This window comes from Oryzias latipes, chromosome 20, assembly GCF_053564925.1.
Source record: "Oryzias latipes strain Hd-rR chromosome 20, Olatipes_Hd-rR_3.1".
Taxonomy (NCBI): domain Eukaryota; kingdom Metazoa; phylum Chordata; class Actinopteri; order Beloniformes; family Adrianichthyidae; genus Oryzias; species Oryzias latipes.
The window spans coordinates 16,861,805-16,888,081 of NC_136256.1; the positions used below are offsets into that span (position 1 = coordinate 16,861,805).

At 37.9% G+C, this 26,277-nt stretch overlaps 1 protein-coding gene and 1 long non-coding RNA gene across 4 annotated transcripts in view; one reads left to right on the plus strand and one right to left on the minus strand.

The window, feature by feature from the left end:
• Positions 1-7,086: 7,086 nt before the first annotated feature.
• On the minus strand, positions 7,087-15,542 carry slc35b3 (solute carrier family 35 member B3). 2 transcript variants are annotated; one of them, XM_020712471.3, is made up of 10 exons: positions 15,415-15,542; positions 13,781-14,014; positions 13,508-13,629; positions 13,258-13,412; positions 12,007-12,114; positions 10,592-10,689; positions 10,345-10,437; positions 10,038-10,149; positions 9,254-9,323; positions 7,087-8,039 (listed from the first exon to the last, which is right to left on the minus strand). In XM_020712471.3, the coding sequence occupies exons 1-10, from the start codon at positions 15,430-15,432 to the stop codon at positions 7,889-7,891; spliced, it is 1,161 nt and encodes a 386-aa protein (XP_020568130.1). In that variant the 5' UTR covers positions 15,433-15,542; the 3' UTR covers positions 7,087-7,888. The 2 variants fall into 2 exon arrangements, with proteins under 2 accessions (XP_020568130.1, XP_011487114.1); XM_011488812.4 differs by lacking the exon at positions 15,415-15,542 and adding an exon at positions 14,980-15,249.
• The window catches only part of LOC110017254 (uncharacterized), a 128,476-nt gene continuing 117,370 nt past the window's right edge, over positions 15,172-26,277 (plus strand). For both annotated transcript variants that reach the window (XR_013652042.1, XR_002872412.2), the window contains exons 1-2: positions 15,172-15,306; positions 20,463-20,567. This is a non-coding gene — a long non-coding RNA (uncharacterized LOC110017254). The remainder of the gene's footprint in view (positions 15,307-20,462; positions 20,568-26,277) is intronic.

Genomic DNA, 26,277 nt, shown 5'->3' on the forward strand with positions numbered 1-26,277 from the left:
TGGATGTGAGCTATTATTTTTAATGAATAAATGCTGTGTATTTCAATTCAGATTAAATTATGTCACTGTAGCAGCACATGTAATGTTTTTTAAACAGTATGTAGTATTTTAAAAGGTCAGTTCTGTGTGTGCCGTTTTATTTTTTAAGAGAAACTGGGGAATTAACAATTATAAGCATCTATTAATATATTTTTCAAATGCAAATTTACTATTTGAAACACTACCCCTTTTATGATAAATTCAATGTAATGTGTGTCACTGTATCTTTTCTTTTTTGCTTATTTATTTTCAAACTCACTCCAAATTAATCTCTTTGAAATGTCATGCATCACCTGGCTTTTTATACACCGTATCTGATTAAATCAATTTAATTTGTTATTTTTACTCTGTTTAATTAGTAAAGTGTCCTTGAAAGGTGCTTTTTATTTTATTTAAAAGTGTTATTATTATTATTGTTGTTGCTAAATATAGGAGGGCATTTCAGAAATGATGGCATAGTTGAAGCTAATAGTACAAGCCAGTAAAAAATACGCATTTATAATAACTTTGGTGCAACATGGGCCATCTGTGCTAAACTCAGGAGTAATTCAGGATTACCAGAATATTGATGCATCTCAGCTAGAAGTGAATTTCCGAAATAAGGAAGAACTGACACTGGCTGATTTGTCCATCTAAGGGGACATCAGGCATTATTTTTTTTATTCACCTCATTATTTATTAAAAATAAGAAGTTTTTCAGCTAAAAGCGGGAGTCTCAAGCTCCCGGCTTCGAGGGACGGCCTCCTGCTGGTTTTCCAGAAATCCTACCTTATCTGCTGCTGATTACCCAGATCAGGTGTATTTAGCCAACAGCCTCACTGGTAAGTTGGTTGGAAAACATGTTGGACACCGGCCCACGAGGCCTGGACTCTGATACCCCTGGTCTCGAGATTTGCACCACTTTGATATTTTATACCAAGTCCACGTGCTAGTATTGAGTAGCGACAGTCCAGTGTAAACACCAGCTAAAAGCATGTTAAGAGCATACTTCAATGCATATCATATGCCCGGCGTGTAAGTAGCATTAGACCTGAGGGTGATCGTGAATAGTAAGTATTGAGCAGTTAATTTTTCAATGGTTTATATGCCTTCAAAGTCAGCAAGAACAAAGTTTAAAAGGAAACAGTAATGACTGATATCTTATTTGGAAAAAAAATGACATTATAAATAGCTCTAGTACAACGTAAAAGTTAAATAGAAGTCACTTAACCCCAATGTGCTAGTTTCTTAAAGAAAAATTAATAAATGTTCTAATTTCAGCTGCTGACATTAAGTGACTCTTTTCTAAAGCCTGAAATATTTAAGATTAATGAAGAGCTATTATTGCAGCATTATCTGTTTCTGTGTCTGCATGCTTACCATAGAGCTGTGGGGTTCTCATTTGTCTCCTGAGTGGATCACTGCCAGTGGGAATCTTCTTCAAACCCCTGCTGCTGCCTGACCTGACACCCTCTCATGCTACTTCCTCACAAATGCATGTGGCATCCCTGCCAAGGTGCTTTTTGATGTTATTTGCCCTGATGTTAGCATATTTCCAGCTGAGAGCGACGGTTTCAGGTGTAGCTGTGTGTGTCTGCCTGCCCTCTGAGCCCATCTTTCACGTTATGGGTGCATACTCATGCTGACAGGTTGGTCCCCTTTACCCCATGAGTCCTAAATGAGGATTGAGTACAGAACGACTGAGATTGATAAGAATTGGACTGAGTGACCCCGCCCCTCTGGCGTACCAAACAGGAAGTACCTGCCAGCTCCAAGAATTTATAATCCCATAGACTTCTATTGAGAAATAACTATTGCTTAATCATTGTTGCTCTGCTACCTTTTTAACATGTTCTTGTTAATACAAAATCTTTTTTCATGATGTCTTCTTTTCTTTAGTACAAGTTATTAAAGTTATAAAGTGGCTAATTAGATGCATTAACAAAAGTCTCACATCAAAAAGTGGTAGGGGTGTGTCCTTCCAATAAGATCACTCCTCAACATCTGAGTTTTTGCTTTAAAGTTAATGTCTAATTACTTCTGCAAATGTCCGAGATGTTCCACCAAATGTTTATATAGTAGATTACGTTAAATATTTACCATTTTTTTTATTTTTTAATAATTACGATTGCTGTTGTTTCACTATTCTACATATTCTCCATTTACCAGGAACCACCCACAGAAATCTCCTCACTGGTACACAGTTAACATTCTGTATTTGTCTGGCACTCTTGTAATTTATTGGATCTCATCTATCCAATGTTTGATTTATATATTGATTTGAAAAATAAATAAAAGTGATAGGAACCTGCATTGGGTTGTAATGATGGACTGTGTCGACATGCAGGAGTAGGGATATGAAACATTGGGAGGAAATTAGATATTATGCCCCCAAGACAACTGCAGCCAGCAGCACATTCATTATTGGCTGGATATTTATTATTAAGAATTTCTCTTCATGAGTGACTGCTGTGGAATATTTCAAACCAGCTTCAGCAAACCAAAATGGTGCGCGTGTGTGTGTGTGTGAGGGTGGGACTCTCGGTGGAGGGAAATATTTTTTTGATTTTTGCATGTGCATGTGCAAACGCATGCTGCCATGTTGTTGGATGATGACAACAAGAGGACTTTTGTCAAGTGCTAGATGTTGCCGTTGTTCACATACATAGTCCATTGCTGTACAAGCTCCTTAGAACAAGCTGATGAAGGGTGACGAGGTTTATTGTGAAAATAAGAAACTTTCAGCAATGCAACAGACATTAACACTCGTCAGCAACATGTTTCAGTCCGACAGAACCGCATTTAAAGAAATAAACGGCTGGAAAAAATGCAGCAAAGTTGTTAAAACCCCTTTATTCCCTGCCAAGACTTTCTCCACCGTTCTGCACCAGTTTTAATCACAGCCCAGTGAATTTCAAACAGCAGCATAGACAAGGGCTTCTGTCCAAGCCTCTGAAATTTTTATTTCATTTCCCCCCCTCCCACCTCTCCGCTCTAATCCACTTCAATTATGTTTCCTCCCATTTCTCCTGATCACTTTACAGCTCAGCCACACCTGTGCTAATTGTAGCTGCAGTGATTGCTGATATGTTTTGCATCCTTAAAGGAGTTTGAGAGGGGGGACAACAGATAAACATCTCGCCCTGGGGCTTTTGGGAAGCGTGGCTCAGCCTAGCAGATGGTCATCATATTATATGTGGAGAGCTTCTCACACAGGCTGGGGGTGAGGGTGGGTGGGGTGTAATGAGTCTGAGGCAGCAGAAGACGTGGAGTGAGACAGCTGTGGAAAAGGAGGGAAAAGAAAGGGAGTAGGTGACAGGAGAAAGCGAGAAGGGTAAGGAAGCAAAATAACTAAAATTCTCAATATAATAAAAAAAAAAACAACAGAAAAAATGAAGTAAGCTTCTGTTAGACAGCTGAGTAGAGCACATAGTAGAAAAAAAGGGAAATAAAACTAATTTGAGTCACCAAAGGGAAAATAAAAGTACAGCAAAGCTTGCAAAATGTCCAAATAAATACAGTTTCCAGTGAACGTTTTCTTTTAATAAACACTTGCTGAAAGTGAGTACATTGAGTTTGAGCTTTCAACATTTTCTATGTAACTAGTTAACAAACGCACCTTTTTAAGGAAATTTTGAAATACGTTTAAAAGAAAATATATTTCTAAAAAGCTATTTTGTCTGTTTTTCTTCTGACGAAGGACATTTAAAGCCAATTAAACTCAAAATTTTAATGTTTGAACATTTCTTTATTTAGATCGTTGTGAATCAGGAGCAGATAGAAAAAATTCTGTTCTAAAAAGCTTGCTGGTGAGACGTAGAACCTACTACACCAAGCCTCAAGCTCCCTGCTCCCTTCCATTCTGATGCATCCTCTTGCAGACGACAAGATCCATATACGCCTATACGATTTGGTTTAAAACTGTAAGGCTCCAATATTGCTCGCCGTTTTGGTGCAATGGTAATGTCATGTTGGGGTTGTACGCTAACGGGAGAGGGGGTAAATAGATAGATGTTCGTGAAGTGTGGGCAGGGAGGGTTACTCCGTGTCAACAGTCCCGCCCATAACTCTGAGCAAATTTCTAATGAACTCCTGCTGCTCTGTAGAAACTATGTTCTAGAAAGTGACAGTTTTTAAAAATATTGGCTTAAAACGACATAATTACAATCAAAAGGCCACTGGGAACGCTTTGAAAATAGATTAAAAGATGATTGGAGTGGGACGTTATAGGCAACACCAGTTAAACCTCTAAAAAAATATATATAAACAAAGACAAAAAGGCAACTCAGCTAATACCTAAATAACTTCTAAAGCTAGTCACACTGCCCTCTGCAACGCCTGTTCAAGCGACCACTTCCGATTTAAAGGTTATGTAAAAGCATACTTCCTCCAGAGGAGCTGGAGGAAGTGGCGGGGGCGATGGAAGTCTGGGAATCTCTTCTTAGACTGCTGCCCCCGCGTCCCGGTCCCGGATAAGCGGAGGAAGATGGATGGATAGATGGTAAAAGCACATTTTTGGTTTCTGCGTTCAAATTGTTTTCGCTCACACATAGTAAGTAATTTTCTATGACCGTTTTCTGGCTCTACGTACGAAACGTGCGGCCAATGAAAGTGAGTTGAAAGTTAAACCAGTTGGACTTGGATTTTGGAGTGACGTATGGAGGGTGTCCCTTCAAATTCACTGAAGTGCCAACCACTTGAAAACACACATTCAAGAACCCGGATTTAGCGCGTAGTGCCACATGCCTGGTGTGAGCGTGGACTGCTACTTAACTGGTTAAAAAAATATACATTTGTTAAAAATGTAATATACTTTTATTTAAAGGTGTATTAAACCACACAAAGCCCACATTTGTTTGTATGTCCTACTTAGCCAAATAGGGTTGTGTGGGAAACAGAACAAGTGTGTCCTTCCTTACACACCTTTCAGATAAACTGCATATCTCTCACATAACTACATTACTGCCCCCACCAAACCCATTGCACCCATTATGAATGGGCTGCCATGCCTCCCCGCTGTGGCCATCCGAGGTCTGACCTCATATTATATGGCAACCTATCTGGAGTGAACCGCATATTATGGAGCAGCCTATTTGCTGGAATGATGAGCTCCGGACACCTTCCATTATTTATAAAGGTAGTGCCACAGCCGTGTGAGACCAGAGGTTGGATGACCCAAGTTAGCGAAAAAAGAAAAAGAGAGATGTAGAAAAAAAGGAAGGCTAGATAAAAGAGTAAAGCCTCAGGTGGAGGCCTGAGTTTAGGTAAGCATATATCAGTTTAGAGATGGAACATCTGAAATCTCCAAGCACTTCCACATTTCAAAAGGAGCTTTTCCAAAATGTAAAAGGCGAGTGTCCGCTTAGCCTTGCCGAAGATAGAACGATAAGAAAACAGAATTTGTTTGCCTTAAATGACCAATTCAGTGGATGGCAAATTCCTATGTGGCTTTGAAAAATGGCCCAAATCCTCTGTGTTCTAATAGGGGTCAGTCTGCTTTGTTAGGTGTGTTCTCCTGGTGCTAAAAGACAAATGATGTACTTTGCCTTGGGTCAACTGGGCTTTCCCATCCCATAATGACCTTTCAGGGAGCTGGAAGAGAACAGCAGTTCCCATAGCGATGAAGCAGTATTGTGTTCTGAACATCAAATGTGTGTAATGGCAAACTAATGTCTTTAGTACTGCAGTATGACCTCTCAACCTCTAATGGACTGTTTCGCCGTTCATCAATCAGACAAAAAGAGTGGTGGAAAGGTAAAAGGCATCTCGGAGAAAATCGTTTTCTCATTTTGTTGTTGTGAACTTTGAAGCTAAAAAACAAGCATCTATTTTTTTATGCTTTCAATTGAGTTGTGCAGCCCTCTGTTACCATCTGTGTAACTTAGCTGGGAAACCATCTTTAGTGTGTGTGTGTGTGTGAACCGCCTTGCTTAGAGAGGCCCTGAAGGGAAAAAAAAAAAAAAAATGAAAAGAAAAGATCTCTCGTCATTTTGTCATCAAGCAGAAGCTGGCAAATTTCATAAAATACCAAATTACTACTGGCGTTGGGTTTCTCGCCTGGAAGTGAAACTGTAAAATCTAGGCCTCTATTAGGATCACAGAGAGAAACACTCGGCTCATGTCCTGCAGTGCTGGCAAGGCTCTGCTGTTTAACAGCATGGCAGTCACACAAATGGATACACACAAAATAAAGGGGGAAAAAAGTCCTAAAAACACGCAGACCATTGCTTGATTAACCCAATATAACTATTAGTTTCATATTTTACTCCCATCTCATTAGCATAATCCAAACTTTCCTTAAATGGTGCATTTGTCCGCCTTGTAGTTCATCCTCATTCCACTAGGGGCAGTAGAAGGACTTTTCCTGCTCAATTCAAAATGGCTGCCTCTGTGAAATCACTTGGTTGGAAAAGTTTTGGAAATTTTCAAAACTTTAACAAAAGAATATCTCATCTATTGGTATTCATTTTTTTAAACGAGTACTTACTGTATTAAAAGGATGCTAATCTGGCTGATCATTTTTTAGAACACAGTTACACCATGTTAAAAATGTTGATCAAATTTGAGGCAGTGGGTAAATAGGTGCATTTTTTGCATCTTAAACTAACATTGTAGTGAGCAAAAACTTACCAAATCCAACGTAAAATAATTATTACAATCTATATTTTATACAAAAAATGTATTGCAATTTTTTTGTTGATTTCAAAGGTTTAAAAATACATTTTAAATTGAAGAAAAAAATACATTTCTGTCCATTTCTATGGTGTAATCACTCTATAGGGTTAAGATTTTGAGAACATATTGTTGGATAAAAATCAATAAATTGTAACTTTCTTTTTCCAAACAGTAAAACATCTCATTGGACATAAACTGTAAAGATTGCTGTTCATTATCATTATTGTCTAAAAGTGTAATACTTTTTCAAGTCTCCTACTCAGACATGCCTCAGGCTGCTTGACGGATTAAAGAACCCCTCAAATATTGGCAACATTTCAACTCTCGTCTCCAGTGGTGTAAGCAGAATGAGCCAGGGTTGTCTGACAATCCTTAAGCACACAAACAAACCTCTGCAATTAGCAAATACATATTTTATTGTAAGAATTACACCCTTCCACCCAGAGATATGCTTAGCAAAACAATGGCAGTTGACCTTGTTCCCCCAGACATCATCACATGAACACACACCACAAATCAAATTTGCAGTCAGATACAACTTACCAATAAGTTAAAAAGAAAAGCCACTTTTACAAAGATATCAACTCTGTAACGCACCATTTTGGTCCATCCGTCTGGCACAATTGGAGGAAAATGTTATTTTATTAAAAAGTACGTAATCCTTTTGGGGTGGATGATAACTGATTCTTACATGAAGCTGTTCTTTTCTTTACCGTTTCACGTTTCGTGTGAACTTTTCACGATTCGAGACTTAAGAGTGTTTCAGTGCAAATGTTCAGATAGAGTTGTATATATCTGTAGTGACATATTCAGACTTGGGAATGTTTTTGTGGGGCTCTAAAATGGTGCTTTAGAAAATCCCACATGAACCCCCTTTAAAAAAAAACAACCCTTTTTTTTAACACTCCCTTCATTTTGCGGCAGAAAACTTCACTTACAGATGTCCCACTACTTACACACATGATGCAGGAATTCCTGAACCACAGTTTAATCGTGTCAGCAGGCCGAGAGGCTGATTTGGAGGTCAAACCCTGTATACCCATCCTTGGCTCAGCATTGATGGTACAGTAGCCCCCATAGCTCAGGCCCATGCTTCAGCGCGTCTCCTATAAAGCGAGGGGCGAACACCACACCTGGAGCAGCGGACTGAAACCGTCCACCTGCGCAGGACTTCTGCCACACTAGTGGGTCCCTCCTACACGTCCTGCGAGAGAAATCGGACTTTCTTCCCTCTTCGCAGCCAACCCCTGAAGTCCTTGATTGAGGGGAGCTTCATCTTATCTTTATTTTTACTGTAAACATTCAAGAAGATGCCGAAGAGCACCAGAAGGCCGCCCCAGATGTACCTAGGAAAAGCAAGACGGAACTTTGAGATATTTTCAGGAGAGAAGGTCATCACTGATTTAGTGAATCAATCTATAACTACTGTTCAGAAGAGTCATATTTTGACAGAATGTTAATGAATAATAGTTTACATGGCTTAAATTGGATTTCCTGTTCTGCAAGATTTCAGCTAATTTGATTGCACGAGTCTTGTTTTTTAATCATAAATCTGTATGTTGAGGTAAAACTGCAGAATATTATTTCGTTTGGATACTTTTTTAATCTCTGTATAGTCTTATAAAATCAGTCATTTTTACAAGTTGCCCATTCTTATGTTGGGGCTTTCTGAACGCAAGTGAAACTTTAATATTCAAAAATGATCAAATTATGCCAAATTTAACAAATATGGCGTTTCACTAAAGTCAGCGAAAGGGGAAAACTTCAAGCTGGGATGATTAAAATAAAAAAATAGGTACAACAATTTCAATTAATGCACATTTAGCTATATTGTGAAAATGTATAACAAAAGTCATCCTTCGGGGGGGGGTTCAAAATAAAAATGTGTGCGTAAGTAAAAGTTTCTGGGTTTATCAACCAAACTTTATAAAACTTTTTTAAGAAAAGAGAACCCTATAGAACAGCCTTCAAAGTTAAATTTACTGTATCAAAAAGCTATATAAATCCTTTTTAGCTCCAAATGTACAGCAAATATTTAGACTAATGCTGCTGTACTATCAAACACTCGATGTCGGAGCCTCATATCATTGTGAAAACAGTGATTAGAAAATAGTTGAAGTATTAAAAACACACAAAAAGTTTACTTTAAAAGAAGCGTTTGGTTAGAGCTATCAAAGAGTCCAGTTACGGCAGAGGGGCATGCATCAGCTGCAGGGGAGATGGATTTGGCCACAAAATATAAAAGTTTATAGCATGAAAAAAAATACACACATTCAAGTCAAAGGTGTACATCTGAGAAACAGAGCCGGGGAGGTACGAGCAAAAACTAGTCCCTTCTGACAGCGTAACCGAGTTTGAGGGCAAGCCGGTGGGAGACGGAGGACTGAAGGACAACCAGAAAGAGCAGAGGAGGAGCTGGGGTCTGAGCGTGGACTGAGGACATGAAAGCCAGGGAAGATGAATCCAGCTTTATTAGTCAAAGAGCAGGTCAGTGATCACGCTGCGAACTTGCTTTAAACTAGGAGAGAAGTGTTCGAAGTCAAAAGGTGAGTGTACTTACTGGAAAGTGAAAGGTTTGGAGAAGAACATGAAGGAAAGCACGATGGTCATGGCCTTCCTCCCCGTGGTCACTGCAAAAAGTCAACATGTTCAGGGCATCACCAGTACCAGCTGCTTTCCTCATACACAGAAACAAAGAAATACTCATGTTTAAGGTTAAATCTTAATTATTTTAAGGGATTGAGAATGATTATTGGAGTTCTTTTGAATGTAAAATATAATATTGTTTAAAGTCCCACTCTGATCATCTTTTGATCTATTTTGAAAGTGTTCCCAGTGTTCTTATCATCAATCTGTTAACAGATGGATTAACACTCTCTCCCACTAGCTTACAGCCCCTCACACCCCAACCCAACATTAGCGATGCAACAAATAGCAATGTTGTAGCGATATGAGAGCTGTCCAGCTGTACAATTTGGAGCCAGATACCAGCTCAGACGAGGAAAACAAAGACGTACATGGATCTAGTCGTCTACAAGTGGATGCATTAAAATTGAGTGGAGCAGGGCGCTTGTGGCCCGCTCTGTATATTTTCTATGTCACAATGATGCCCCTTGTCAAACAGCTTTTTTTGTGGTTGCCTGCTCCCATTTCATAGCGATTTGAATAAAGAAATACTTAAAAATGCAGTTTTAAGCTTAGTTTTCTATATATATATTAAAAAAAAAAACATGTTAAAAACACTATTTTCATCAGAGTAGGTCTTTAAGGTTGGGGTAATATTAATAAAGATGTCAAATAGTAAATTTAATATGGAAATATTGAATATTTCTAGCTTTACTTACCTGTTACTGCAACAAGGGCACCGAATAGCTTGATTAAGGCAAGAACGAAGGAGATCCCAAAATAACCCGTAAGAGAGAAGAAGAACGCGTAACCGTATGTCTTTACAGGATGCTGGAAAGGAGCAGAAAACAAACAAAAAAAAATCTATCAAACTATTCAGGTTCAAATCCTTAACATGCCTTATGTTTAAAAAATAAAAAAAATTAACAGCATGCAAAATGATCATACCTGAAACTGGCACTTATTCATTTTATTTTCCTAAAAAGACTGAATATTGAATTAATACTCATCTTAAGGTGTATTCACCTCTGAGCAGAAAGCTACTGCTGGCCCCAGGCCACCCACACAGAGCAGGCCTGCCAGTATGTAGATAAAACCAATAGAGTACGAGTACAGCACCTGCCAACACAAAAACCACATGGTAATACCAGTGACATCACATTTAAAGGCATTTCAACAGTCCAAACAAAGACGCAACTGCACAAGGAAGCAATGCTGCATTTCCTGCTTTAATTTGTAAAGTAAAAACTTTAATAATGTTTGATGACTGTACCATTTCAGAATTGGAGCCGTTGTGGATTTTCATGGCTTTCTCCTGCACGTTCCCGATCACTGCATCCGCACACAGAGCCAAGGAAATGAGGAGGACACCTGCATGTCACACACATTTGCAACTGCACTTAATCCAACAAATGAAGAAGCAAAGGGGGGGACGGTTCTAAAATGAAGCGCTCATTTTAGAGGTAAGATCGGGCCTAAAAAAATCCAGCCCGACCCGACCCGACCCAGGCCCACGCGCATGAAAGCCGAACCCAGCCCGAACCCGACCAATTAACTTGATTTGCAGGCCATGGCCCGGAGCAAACCCGAAATTTCAATTTACCCCATAGTATTTTTGGCAGAAAAAAAACGCAAGATTTCTTAAGGTTAAAATAATCTACATATTTTTATGATCATGATAAATGCATTTGCACAACGAAATAACGCTGGAACACAGAATAAGAGGCCAGACAAAGAGAGTGAAAGAGAGATATTGATGCGCACTCGCTTAATTACGCGGAGAAATACTGGTGCATGTTTGCCTTTTCAGTTCCTCTGTCTTAAGTTTATCCTCGACTTCTTGCTGCTCCATATCGGGGATACCTAAACAAAATAGATGCGGGCTTGCGGAGGGAAGATTACATTCATGTCACGTGCGCAAAGCGTGCCCTGGCTCTGCGTCTGCGCTTCCTGTTAGTAGTAGTTATATAGTAATTACCTTACAGCGCCGTCTCTGTTTTAACCAAATTATTTATTTATAACAAGTATTCCTTAGTTTAGTATCCACACATCGTTTTAGTATACATTTTTATAAACATATTGTAACAACCCAGAGTTGGGACAGAGCTGCGGGTGGCCGGCGCCCCCCTTCTCTCTGACAGTTGCTGGATAACAGTGTATGTCAATCAACGGTGGGCTATTTGGGTATGCCATTTGAGTTTGAATGAAGTGATGCTGAAATAAAAACCAATATTTCTTCCTTTTGAGCTTGTAAGTTTTAGAAGCACATGTTACACTAAAGAGCAGCATCTTAAAATTGCATTTCAGACCTATTTCTTTTGTTCAAATTGTTGTATTTCAGGAGCAGAAAAAAAATGTCCTTTGAAAATAAAAGAGCTTATTTGTTACATAAAAGATACACAGGCTAGGCCACAAGCTCCCTGCTCTGCACTGCAACAGGGAGGGGGGGTTGGTGCATGCCAACAGTCCTGCCAACCACTCAAAGGTGAATTTTTATTGAACTACTGCCACTCTGCAGAAACTATGTCCTGGAAAATGGCACAGGTTTGTTGATTTAGGCTGTAAATGGCATAATCAAATTTTAAAAGGCCACTGGGAACGCTTTGAAAATACATCCGTAGAGGATTGGAGGGGGACTTTAAACGATTTCAGTGAAAGGAACTGAAGTTTGAGATGGGTGGAATTTACCTGTGAGATGGAAGTTGGGTGCCACTGTGCTGTCAGCCAGCGTAAACCAGATGAGTCCCAGACTCATGCAAACAGCCGCTGCTACGTCAGCAAAGTTATAACGTTTCCCTTAAACACAGAAATGACATTAGAACATTAGAAAGCTGCTTTAGAATCGTGTATAATTATTAGGCACAAAGAACATGTTAAAAAGACAAATTAAGAAAATAAGTGCTCATGAACTTTTGAAAAAAAGACACTAAATAAAAGTTTTTTTTTCAAAAAACATATCCATCATCTTTCAAAGTTGTTAGGATGTGCATAAAACAATGCATGAAAACAGCAAAAAGACAGAGGAAAAAAAGTGGGGCTGAAAAACAAAACATGAAAACAGACTGACAGATGAATGCCTTAAGGTTCACAAGGGGACGCAACATCAGGTTAGCCGTGGTCGGCTTTGATTCCCCCCACTCGCCTTTGAAGGGCCTCGCATCAGATGCAGCCCAAAAGAAAAGAGAAAGAAACTCCCACCATCCATCTTTCTCAACAACTTTCTTTCCTGTTCGCATTCTAAGTGAACAAATGTTTCCCCTTTTCCCCTTGAGCCACTGTGGTTCTCATGTCTACTCATTAAGGGAAAGAGAGATGCAGGAAGAGGGGAAAAGGGGCTAAATCTGTCTGACGTTCAGGACGCAGAACCTTGAGAAGGCCAGTGAGAAGATGAAAGAATGCACACAAGCATGAGCACGGAGAAAGAGTGAGAGCTGCCGACTGCACTCTGATGACCAAAAACAACAGAGGTTGATGAAAAAGAAGGATCTGAAAGTCGAAAGGTGGACACGGCTTTAAAAAAAAAAATAATCTTGTGCCAACGGAAACGATACACAAAAAAAATGTTTCTAAAGTTTAGCTAATTGTAGTTCAAGTGTTAAAAGTACACAAGATTTGCTCTAACATTCAAGATTAAATTACTCAATTATATCTTTAGTATTTTATTTAGTAAAAAATACTTTTCCTGTTACATAAAATAAACCTTTTCTAAAAAGAATTAAAAGGCTTCACCGTCATGGCATCACCCACTTTGGAACTAGAAATTCAGGTTTAACAAGGGAAATCAGAAGAAACAAAACAGAAGGAAACAAAAGGAAAAACAAGCAATGTTATTTTTAAAGATGGAAAGAGAAGTATAAAGAAACTCTGAGGACATAAAAGGCAACTGGTGTGATTCTGCACATCAAATCATATAATCATACAATACAATAAGCAGCTGACCTTGGATAAAGATTCCCCCAATCATGACAGGGATGAGTTTGCAGCACTTGAAGATGACCTGTGTGGGGTAGTTCAAGTAGCCTAAAGAGGTATTGGATAGGCCCATAGTGCCCACTGTAAGAAATGCTATAATCATATAGGTCTTCCCTGGAATCCTGGAAGTGAAAAACAAATGGAATTGTCTGGATATTTGCATTTAATCAGGAAAAAAAGATTTTAAAACGGAGCTACAAAGTCTACATTTGAGTACCTTCTGCGTTTGTCTTGTGTAAGCTGAAGCTCAATCAGTCCAAACGTTGAATAGAAGCCGAATTGGACCAAAGTGAGATACCAGCCAAAAGGTTTGAAGCCTTCCACAGAAAATATTAATTCCTAATTTGAAGTTCAAATAAAGAAAAAAAGAAAAGAGCCTGTAATGTATCATCCATTAAAATAAACAAATCCCCAAAAATATTGAACTAAGTATGACAACATTTAACTATAGATGTGGGTTAAATGTTTTTTTTTTTCCTTTCTCTCTTACCTGCAAATACCCATAGATGAGGTAAAAGAGGAAAACTCCAGCCACACAGATAAAGAACTGCACTGGTGCACTGAAGCTGCTCAGGTTGATTCCTAAAACCCTTAATTCCTCCACAGACTTTATGTGTGGGGACATCACCTCTGTGGAGGACGGGATGGAGATTGAAATGTGCTTCCGGGAACTATTGTAGCCCACCAGGCCATATTTGGCGCTCATTGTGTCTTCACCTGGAGGCTGTGGAAAATTGAGAAAATATGTAAAATGCATAAAGAAGAAGAAGAATGAATAAAATGTGTATAGTGAAAATCACCCAAAACAGCCTAATAAAAAAGTATTGGTTCTCTAGAGTTTGTATACTTTAAAAACAAAAATTTGTTGCTAAACCAAAACAAAATTGTTATATAATTCTAACTGAAATAAAGAAGAAACAAGCTTTCCGCTCGTTCGACCAGGAAAAAATTAATAAAATAAAATAACATAAAAAATACATAGCAAGGGATAAAACGATCACTGATTACCACATAATAGAAAAAGACTGATTGCTTGGAAAAAAACTCAGAAAAGTTACTTGAAAAATATAAGGGTTGAAAACATTATGCAATATGGCAAAATAGTATTAATTTTGTGCAAACACGGTTTATGGTGAAGCCAATAGGTAAACTTCAAAATTAAATATTTATTGAAAGAGTCCCCATGGGCACAAATGAATGGTTTATTTATTATTAAAACATTGGCATTGTAAATGATAAAGATGCTGGTTATTCTACATGCCCTGTACCTTCAGTTGAAGAGTTTGTTTGGGAGAATATATACAACATACATATATGAGGACTTTTTATTCATGAAATTATGTATTTACTTTGGTTACGATGCATCCGTTAAAAACAAAGTCGAGACAAAAGACAAGTCTTACACCAAAATATACACAAGCGTCCAAGAATTTCTACATTTTATTCATAAATCAGGCAAATTATGTGAAAAGTATAGTATAATTTGAAGTATGTGTAGGAAATTGCCGAAGGTTGGTACTGAGAACCCGGTATAGTCAGAATTCAGAGCTTATAAATGGAAACTGCTTTAAATTAGATTCATACATTCACCGACATATTTGATATAATGTTGTCAAGTTCAAATTTAACAGCGTCAACTCAGGATTTGAGTCAATAAAAGGGTGCTACAAGTTACTGCAAGCGTGTTACCTTCAATGGCACTTCCGGTTTTTCTTTACCAAGCGCTTGTCATCTATATTAGAGGCAAGCTCTTAAAAGCAACTTCCTTAGACGTTTCGACCTCATCTCTGGTATACTCCGGAGCGTATCATACCTTTACTTTATAATGACAACAACGAAGACAGTACGACTAGCCTGCTAGCATGCTAAAGGCTACAAGGATTTGCTAGGATGGCAGAAGAAGCCAACAACTTCCGCCTTGACAAGTTTAACCTTTGAACTGTCATATTATTGGTCGATACATAGACGGGACATGTGTACATTATTTAGCAAGAGAAGCGAGAGTAACCCTGAAATGTGAGTACATATCTTTTTCCGTGTTTTTTGAAAAAAAGGAAAAAAATATTAAAATAGATTAGCCAAAGTGCAAGAATAATTGGGTGTAAAGGAAAAACTTGGACCGACCTGTGTAGAAAAGTCCATCTCGAAGTGTTAACCTATTGTGCTCTGTCACCACTTTCCACATCGCCAAACAAATACAAGAATTCCCGGTAGATCCGGTTGTGCGACAGCATCCCGTCTTATTGGATAATATTTGATAACGACTCTCACATAACTATAATTTTTCTCAAGATTTTGAAGATACCATCCAAATTCAAATTGAATAATTTTTCTCTGCAGGTTTTACTCAACTAGCATGTATGCAAAAACAATTTAGATTCTCGATGGACTCAAATTAAACCACAAGATTTGGAAAATACCATCCAAATTGAAAAATATTGAATTATATTTCAAATTAATAAAAATGTTTATTCACATGTAGTTTTTTCTCCTGAACAGTTTTAGCTGTCACTTTGCCAGAAAAAAAATTGAGAAGAAGAAAAAAAGCTTAGATTTATTATTATCCAAATGAAATTTTACCTGTTCTTGGCTTTATAATGGTTGTGTCCAAATTCCTTCACTCCACTAGCCCAGTGTTTTTCAACCTTTTTGAGCCACGGCACACTTTAACCTTGACAAAAATCCAGCGGCACACCAGCATCCCCCCCCCCCCCCCACTCACACACAAAAAAAAGGACAAACTCATAGTTTGTATTGATCTAGAGCCCCTCCGCAATCTCAGATGCATTTTGTGATCATTACTGTGGCAGAAAAAGCTGGAAGTTGCAGCTGTTTTTTTCTAAAAGTTGAAATAAAAGTTAAGTTAAAAGATTTAAAAACTGTTTGATGTGTGTTCCTTGTGGTTTCAAGAGTTTAACAAGGACTCGTGCACTGAGACGCTGTCACTTGAACCCAATGCATCATGGGAGATGTAGTGTAAACAGCCGCAGAACGCAGAAAGACTAGCTTCTCTGAGCTTCATTGTTTTGTTCACTTTTTCCACGGTCTGATACCGGATTCTGTGGAAAGCTACACCGCTAATCATGTGCTTTAGCTGGTATTTTTTTGGAACTGAGCGACTTTATGAGCAGAATAGGAACAAGGAAGTGAAGACTTTAACCACTTCTGATTGGTCAGACTAATGACATGTGATTAAGCCTCCAAGAATGATTGGCAGAGACAGTTAAAGCAGCTAAATTTCGGTACCGTCGTTCTTATCAAAATGTCTTTAATAGAATCAAATAAACACAAAGAAAAAAGTATTTTACGATGTTTTATATTCCTAACTACTTGGTTTTTTAAGAGGGTCTGTTTGGATGAACAAAGAGCTGACATCCTGGTGATGGTTTATGTTTTTAGATCAGTTAATGAGGGCAATTTCCCACGGCACACCTGACCATCTCCCACGGCACACTTGTTGAAAACCACTGCACTAGCCTATGTAGCGCGTTAGCCATTCTGTAGAGTTGTCTAAATCTACGACTATGTCTGAGTTCCCTCCTGACTCCCTAACTCCTAACAAACTATTTAGTGTGGGACTATAAGTGCCCTGTATTTTTAAGGCGAATGTCACACAGGCACTACATACCTTTTGCGCAATTTCCACGAATGAAGTTTCTGTCTTCAAGATACATGCACAGTAGACGTCATTCATAAGTGTTTCTTGCGTTCGCCATTCCTCGATGTGCGCAGATGTCTGTCAAGGGTATCGGCTGGTCAAATTTAACATCACAGACTTCACGAAGTAAAAACCAAAAGAATATGAGCGTTTTACCAAGACCATCTAGGAATCCACTATGTTTGATAATGGATGGTTTATAAAAATACATGAAATAGCTTTTTTTCACAAAAAATGGGTTAAAACGCAATGTATTATGGTCTATTTTTGCCAATCTAGTGAATGTCACTTTACACTGTTTTTTTGAAGAGACCTCTTGGACATTTTTAGGGTACTCTATTTTGGAATTGTAGATCAGGCTAGCACTACAAAATCGTGAACGCACTACATAGTTCATTATGCAGGGAGTTATGAAGGATTTCGGACACAACCTACGATTCAAAAATCTAGTACTTTAGAAATTTCCCAGAAGTTTCTGCAAAACAAAACAAAAAAAAAGTGTGCATGAATGTCCCGGTGATGGTCATAGTAGGCGAGTACTGGGAGCCACGCTTTTGTCAGTCTGCCCCAGGGCAGCTGTAGCTACACCAGTAGCTTACCATCACCAAGTATGAATAAGGAGTGAATGAATAATGGACATACATTGTAAGCGCTCTGAGTGTCTGGAAAAGTGCAGAAAATGGCAATCCATCATCATTATTATTATTATTATTAGCTTAGCAAATATAGACTGCAAGGTTTTTCGTGTGAACAATTTTTCATGTGAGAAAATGTATTTTAATATTTTTTTTATAAACCATCCAAGTTTTTGTCTTCCGAATACATAAATAGTCTTCCTAAAATGTTTATTTTAGTTAGGTTTTTACTTCTGGAAATCAGTGAAGTTAAACTTAGTGGTGTCAAATATAGCTTTTAAAACCTAGAGCACTATATAGCCCCAGATTACATTGTTTTTCAGTAGTTTGGGAACTACGGACTGAATTCAGACATAGCCATAGAATCTATTTGTAATATGTGTATGATAAAAATCTGCTCCTATACAGTAATAATGCCATAATTTGAGTTTATACCCAGGTTTACTTTATTCTCTTCCCCTCTTTTTTTCCGTATGTCTCTTATTGTTTTCTCATCTACCTTCCAATACGTTCACCGTGTTTTCACATCTATGTGGGCTTTCTTTTCCATTAAACTTCTCTCACTGTCTCCCACCTATTTATTGCATTATATCTCTCTCAACACTCTCCATTTTGGCTCTATCTCTTGGCCATCTCATATCCCTGCCTCTCCTTGTTTAGCCTCCACAGCAGAAGACACGAAACCCCGTCTTGCCCTACCCGTTTCCCTCTCCTCCTCCTGCGGCCCTCCTCTTTCTCTCCTCAGTCCAGCCTAAAAACCCTCCTTTAACTCGCCATCCTTCTCCCTCCCTCCTCTTTGCCTGTCCTCCCTCCCCAGCCAAAGGTTAATACACTCCAGGATGGCATTATTTCCTCCCCAACCCTTCAACAGTATAAAAATTCAGAATGGACAGCTCAATCCCTCTTCCATCTCAGATTTGATTGTAATGGTATTGCCTCCTGTCCCTGGGAGGCCCCTGCTGCCTCGCCAAGCCAGCCTTTATGACACTAAATGGCCGGGCTACAATTTTTCCATCTATTCAAAAAATTCTGTTAATAACTCATTTGGAATGAGCCGTCGTGACTCCCTTGGCTGGCTGTGGCCAGGTCTCACCCCTCAGCTTGTAGGGGCCGCAATATAGTGGAAGAAAATGCAGGGCTGAATCGCAAATGTAAAAGGTTAATTAATCTCTCTGAATTTACTACCTCCTTTTCTTTCCCTGTTGCCAATGCACCCCAATTGACAGTCCCAAAGAGACGAAAATGTCATGTTTACAACCTAGCGTGAGGCAAAGGCCTGTCCTACCAGTTTTCCTTCTCCCCTGCCCACTTTTACAAGTGCACCGATTCATCATTTGTGATGGATTTATGTAATAAAACCCATTTCCTTTTTCCCCATACCATCCTTTTAAGTAATAAAATAATTATTTATTGATTATTCAAGAAGGTACATATGCGCTGGTAATGGCTTCGTACTGGACCTCCAATAAATAAAACGAGCGAAGACGGAGAAAGCTTAAGAAACATAGAAGATAAAACAGAGAGGAGAAAGGACAGAAAGGAAATAAGTCTTTTGAACCACTATAGTTTGGATCCAGGTCCGCTCTTTTGCATTACAGATCAGGACTTTTTCCAAGTTCAACAGATTCGTATTGGTGTTTTACGGAAACCCTGTAGTGCAATAACATATTAAAGGCCACAGACAATTCAGAAATCAAAAAAACAAAAAAAAAAAAACGTTTTGCTTTAGAAATCAAAACTTCCAAAAAAATGAAACAGAATAAAAATAAAAAGTTTTTAAGAAGCAAACTAACCACCAGAAATCCAAGTGAAATGTGAAAAGTGAAAAGTTAGGTATTACGGGAAATCACTGACTGGATGATGGTGTTTGCTTTTTGATGTTGGAATTTCTTCGAATGCGTATTCAATGTCTGCATATTTAAAAACAAGTTCTATGATTAGTACACAGCATTTCCAGTATTGCTTAGTGACAAATAACATTCGGTTGAAATGATGGACAAATGTGATCATCCAATCAGCGACGTCCTATAGTACCTATAGTTTCTTATTGTATTTTATTTTTGACATTTGGTTTTGATTTCTGTAAATTACTTTTGTTTTCTGAAAAGATTGCTTATTATTTTGTTAAATTCTTTTGAATTTGTTTTGATTTCTAAAATGTAATATTTTTATTTTTTAAATTATTTTGCTTTTTTACTTCAAGGCCGTTGAAGTGTTTGACTTCTGAGTATGTTTTTTTTACACTGTGAAACATAATCTGTGATCAACGTTCTGCTGCATCATATGTCATGATTTGTTTCTTCCAATTAGTATTTAGTCAGACATATCAAAGTTAAGATTTATTTAGCTATTAATGTGAAAGTTACATTCATATTTAATATTTATTATAAGTTATTTCCCAGTGACCCCAAAGGGATTCAGGGATGAATGTTTGTTTTTCTTTTCCTTTTTAAGTTAATGCAGACAAACTCACAAAAACAACCTGTCCTCTCATCTTATTTCCTAATCGGCATCAGCATTAAAAAAACAAAAAAACAAAAACAAAGTACCTATAATACATAGTGGTTTCTTAATAAGCTATTTGCGTTCACTCCCATCCTCAGCACTGAGTGTCTGTTGTCTTTTTCTCGGGCTTGTCTCAAGCCTCCTGCATGCTACAGAAAACAGATGCTATCTCTGCAATATTACTTCTCAAAGCACTCATATCCTCTCCCATGTTATTTTCTTTGATCTGTTAGGCCTGCTTCTCTTACATTTTTCTTTACTCCCTCTTCTCCGAAGCAACCCTCCCCTCCCGTCCTCTCCATGCACATGCATGTATACACTGAGACTCTGTCTTTCTCTGCGTTCTCCCCTCCGTGCTCCATCCTGTCTTTCAGAAGGCCAGCAGAGACAGATTGAGCAGCCAGACTGGTTCATGGTGACTGTGGACGTTTGAAATTCAGCTCATCTGTTCTCTGTCAGCTGAGGGCAAAAGGTGCACGGTGGGTCAGACCTCTTAGATTCCAGACTTAAATTGCTGTACAGTCAAAAAAGCCAAGTCCCATTGGGAAAAAAGTGAATTAGCATTTGCTAAACACAACATTTAATTAAAAGCAGGATATGAAAGTTTTAATGTAGGAGTGAAAATTCCATTCTCCAAATACTCAGACTACCCTAAGTTGTTTTTTTTGTGTGATATGACATAAAAATGTTCATTATTTTAAAGAAACTTCAAGTATAATTTATGTTTTGACATTTTCATTCAATCAAAATTGAAACTTATCTCTAGACTGAGGATGCGAGCTGTAAAAATCAGAAATCACATTGAGAGGATTACAGGAGACCAAAGACTTTCTTGTGAACAGCCAGGAGGGGGAAGCATCTCTCTTTGCAAGTCTTCTTAGAAGAAAAGGAAAGAAAAAGTAATTAAGCAAACAATTTGCCAGCAATTGTTTGTCTGCTTATCCAATCTGCCATAGTTGCACGGGCTCTAACGCATACAGACAGACAGAAAAATGGGGGTAGCGGGTGTGTGTGTGTTTGGGTTTCCTCAGATTGACGGTAAATGTTCTGTTGCCCATTCGTTTAACCTGGGCTGTGCTTACGGAGAGAAAAGGATTGAGAAGCAAATTATATAGTGTCATTTAATTAGGAGTTTGGCTGTAAGCATTAATCCAGTTTTTTCACATAACCTTTAACTACTCAATGGATTTGAAAAGCTATTACCGTTCCATATTTCTATTTGTAATTATTTAGAGTATTGTCACTGATATGAAATGTCAATCACAGTCACACAACGGGATTAATTTTTGGCTTTATGACTGAGTTTTATTTACTTGTGAGCTGTGAGATCCTTAAATACAATGAAACTTCAAAATGAACAAAAGTCTACTCTGCAGTTGAAGTAGCTTTTTACATTCATTCATCCTTATTCGCCCACTCAGAGTCTAATTTAAAAATATACGGAAAGTCATTATTTACACAGATATTGTAACTATGTTTATGATAACAACAAGCCACGGTAAATCTCAGAGCAATATTAGAAATGCACCTTTGTGAATCTCAGATTGGATTATAATAATGACTCAGTTTTAATATGTACAAACTCAATTTATAGTTTTCATCCTTTAATGTTGGTGTGCAAAAAAAGAAAAAGAAAATCCTGCGGTGTGTGTTTGTTTAAGTTCACTGCAAAAGAAATCCCTTTCACCCTGCTGTAAAAGTAGTAGGAGTTAGCTTAGTTTTCCCCTGAAGGACTTTGTGTTTTTCTGCCAACAGACATAGTGGGACACTAGGCCTGACTTTGTATCTCAATATCATTGTAAAGAAATGTGAAGCACAGGATTTCTTTTCCCAGACACTCATGGACCGTGCAAGCATATGTCCTCATCTTAAATTGGAGCTGTTGCTGCATGAATATCTAAAAATAAAAGATGTGTATGTGTTGATTTTGTAAGTCAAGTATCTAATAAAAGCATGTGATGTAGCTTGTCTGGAAGTTGATACTTCAGCTAATGTCTTGGATAAATCAAACGCACCCCAAGCACCGAGGGCTACACGATTTCCAGATTTATTCAAATGGCTGTTCACCTAGGTTTCACACGGTTCTTATGCTGGCATGTTGGCTCCTCAGACCCCCCATTGCACTGGGCATGTAATCATCCTGAAAGTCTCTCTGGGTGTCTGCACTCTCATAAAGCAGGAAAATGGATCGTATGGCCCAGGAAGGGAAAATGAAAGAAAAGGAGAATGAAATTACAGACCTGGCTGACTGCACAAATCATGCATATCATGTTTTATGGCTTGCCAGAAGAATTCAACACCTGTGGATCACCGTAGCTGTAATTGTACATGAATGCACAGGGATGGAGGTGGGAGGAGAGCTGCGGTTTGTGCGACGCTGAGTTTGTGAGCGTGCGCTTGCACCCAGTGGGTGTTAGTGTGATGGCAGTTATGTTTTTGTTGGCACATCTTCTTTTTCAGAGACAGAGGTAAGATGATAAAAGAAAGTAACGCCTGTTGTTCACTTCTTCCGCTCGTCCTGGGTGAGCCACCCTCAGCCCACACGGCTAGCTCACAGAGGAGTCATTTAACAGTCTAATTACCCCGTTTATTTACCCGACATGCTTTTGGTGGTAAAAAAAAAAACAACAGCCCAATTCATCAGATCAGATGATCAGCTTTGACTTCTTCATTTGTTTAATTAAACGAGCCAATCAATGAATTGTAAATCACTGTCATCATGACAACTAGCTCTGTTTGAAGCTTTTTAAAACTGTACCAGCTTGCGTTAAAATGTAGTGATTTTTTTCCCCACCTAACTTATTATCATCCACGCAGATTCAAACATAGTGAAGCATCACTTGAAAGTTATTTTACAGTTTTTTTTTTTTTAGAAACCAAACACAACAAAACTCAAAAAAATATTTAATTAAACTTTCTGCAAGTTTTTTTTTTTTTTTTTTAATGATCAAAGAGCTTTATCGGATGAATATGCAGCAAGGTGGAATCACAAATATGATGACAGTATAATAGATGAAAGAGTCTTCTCTCTGCTGTGGATGCTTGAGTCAAATTGATTACACCACTCCATCTGCATCATGACTGGCCTCCTCCTGTGTTTGACGCCTCTGCCTACAGCACAGAGTTAGTGTACAATTACATATAGTTTAATATATCTGCCTGAGCACCTTTAAATAAGCATCACAAGTCCACAAGGTGATTTGTCTTTTAGCCCCATTACTCCATTGTACATCTTGATAGCCAGTGATTGCTCCTAGCTATGTTTAAGCATTAAATAGTGTATTATTATTTCACATAAATCAAGCTGAGATGTGAGGGAGTATTCATAAATTTTGCATTTCTTACAGACAGTGTTTTAAAGCCTTTTTTTTTTCCTCCCTCCGCTGCTCCGAATCTGGAGACTAAAGCAATTCTGCTCTCAATAGTACATTAAAGATGAGAATATGGTGAAAGTATATTCAAAACAACATGTAATGCAGTGCAGATTAAGTTTGAGTTGCTTTAAGTCATTCATCATCACACCGTTTCCATAATAAGTGCTCTTGCTTTTGTCAGTGATGCAGGCGGACGCACGAGCGAACACTGCATTGTTATTGTCATGAATAATGGGGAAAATACTAATAAAACCCATTTATCACAATATTTTCCCAGCTAACCATGGCTACTGGAGCTCTTGTATGTGCTTAACAATGACAGGGTGAAATTTAATTTTAAGGCTAATGTTTTCTGTCAGCCTCTGTCTCTGAGACAAGTTGCCCTCTGTACTTATTAGTTCTGTGTTTGTGCAAAGTATCTGCTGAGGAAATGACTTCACTCAGGAAACTGGATTTCAGTTTTCCACATAAGAACTACCAGCACTAGAGTCAGCTGTCTAACCAGTTTAAGACTAGCCAAGACTGTCAAGAGAGGAAATCGGGTTCATTATTTTCTTGAACCGCAAAGACGCTGTCCACATTTGTTTCCGTTTTTCTACCTTTGGCATGGATTTCTGATCATTTCTTGTGTGAAAGTGAAACCTAAGGACTAGTGAAAACTGATGGAACTGTGTGTTTTTGCATTTGTTACTCGGGCCATGGAACAATTTAGGTTTAAAGGACAACAAATATTCTGTGTTATACATAAAGTGCATGTGAATGTACTCCTGACTCAAACATTGGACTTTAGAAATCCCTCTTCAGTCGGTGTCTTGGCTATTACAACCTGCAAATAGAAACCAGAAATACAGGCAAATCTCAGGCTCTCATTCATCACAATACATTGTATCAATCTGTCTCACTTGACTATGAAGGTGATAGAAAAAGTTCCAGGTGTTTTAATAGTTTTCTTTGACTCCTGATCCTCTGTTATTTGAATGACATACAGTATTTTTCGTACAATAAGGTGCATTTACAGGCCTTAATGTTTTTAAAAAAAAACAACAGTGTGCTTATAATCTGTAGTACCTCATAAATGCTGTAATTCTTGTTGTGTTTACTGATGATGAAGGAATTTTGAGAGGTACACGACACTCTATCAAAATGTTTGGTAGAGGGTTATTGTGAATATGCCAACACGGCCAACTCTCGTCTCGTTTAATGTGCTGCAAAGTTTGGTGAGCCCTATATATATATATATATATATATATATATATATATATATATATATATGAAATATGTTTTTGAAAATAGACTATTAATTGATGGTGCACCTTATAATCCAGTGCACCCAGGGGGGCTGTGAGGGGATGGGTGTATCTGTCCCCATCCAACAGCTTTGCCTCTCCCACTTGCCCCCCAATTTTTGAGTTAATGTTGGTATCGTCATTGACAAAGATTAAGAAATTGTCAATCAAAGCTTCTTTTAGCATTGCAAAAATAACGAAAGCAATATTTTTGAATGAAATCTTGAGCCCTTAAATTTATTTTTTACGCCCCTGTATACCAAATGCTGACCCATCGTGGCCGTCAGCACCCTGGCCTCAGCCCAAATTCACACTGTTTACTTGGTATGGCAAGAGGAAATTCTTACTTTTGGAAAACTCATTAATAATAACAATTAATAATAACAACAAAAAACTGTTGGATATAAGTATTTTGGCCTTCAATTCTGCTGTTCTTATTGGCAACCCTTCCAAAGTCTTCTGGCCCCATATTTAAAGTATTCTAACTTTACCACCTGGTACGCCAAATACGTACCTTGAACATTTCTAAATTTTGTTTTAGTTTGTCTAATAATCGTCTTAAACACTTCTTTATTTTAACTTTTTACTTTTGCAAAATTGAAAAAAAAAATGGTAAGACAGCTATGAAGTTTCAGATAAAACTATATTTTGGTCTTTTGGATTACAGAACAATGAGGCTGTTCTTTATGTTGGATCTCTTACCCATCTGCCTGCCACCAGATCCATGATGCTGGACCTGTGGGGAGGGTCCTAATCTTTCAAATGCCGGATAGAATTATTCGGATACACAATTTTCCTGTTGCAGTGCTGTAAACTGTTTTAAAGAACCAAGACTGTTTTAAGACACTGATACGTTTTTAAATATTTGCAGACAAGATTAATTAAAATGTGTTGCAACCCAAAAGGGAGGCACTGAAATGTATAAGAGGACTATTGGAATCCCCAGAAATAAATGAAGGGAACAAAATAAATGTAAAATACTTTAAACTGTTAAGTATTGTTTTAAAGGCAAACAAAAACTTCACAGTTTTTGCTTCCTGAAAATCATGTTTCTTCTGGACTTGAACGTCCCCAAACTGTGAGTACAGAAAGATACTCATTTTGTGGAGACTGACCTTCTTGTGCAGTTAAAAAAATAGTCACATCTCGTAAATATTCTGAATTTAATTATGTTACTTTATATGTATTTTATTGACAATAACTGGGAATAATGTTGATTAAAAATACTAAAAACTAGCAAACTGAGACTTAAAACCTTTGGTTTTACTTCCTTTTGCAATGATAATTTATTCAACACTTGATGAGCAAATTCTTTGGCATTTTTAATTGGTTTTTAAAATAAACAATGACAAAAAGAACTTGTCATTGTTTCTTTTAGTTGGTTTTCATTTAGTTATAAGACCTGGTTTACTAATATATTTTATTTCATGTGCCCCTGGATTAGATACTACAAAACTTTCTAAACCCAAAATCGCAGGCCTATTTTGTTTTTCAAGTAAAGGTTTTACTTGAAAAACTTTTGTTTCTCC

Coding starts and splice junctions, on each gene's coding strand:
- slc35b3 (XM_020712471.3), bottom strand. Junction 13,630..13,780: donor TCATCTATGGGTATTTGCAG/GTAAGAGAGAAA, acceptor ACTTCAAATTAG/GAATTAATATTTTCTGTGGA. Junction 10,690..12,006: donor ACCCAACTTCCATCTCACAG/GTAAATTCCACC, acceptor TGTGACATGCAG/GTGTCCTCCTCATTTCCTTG.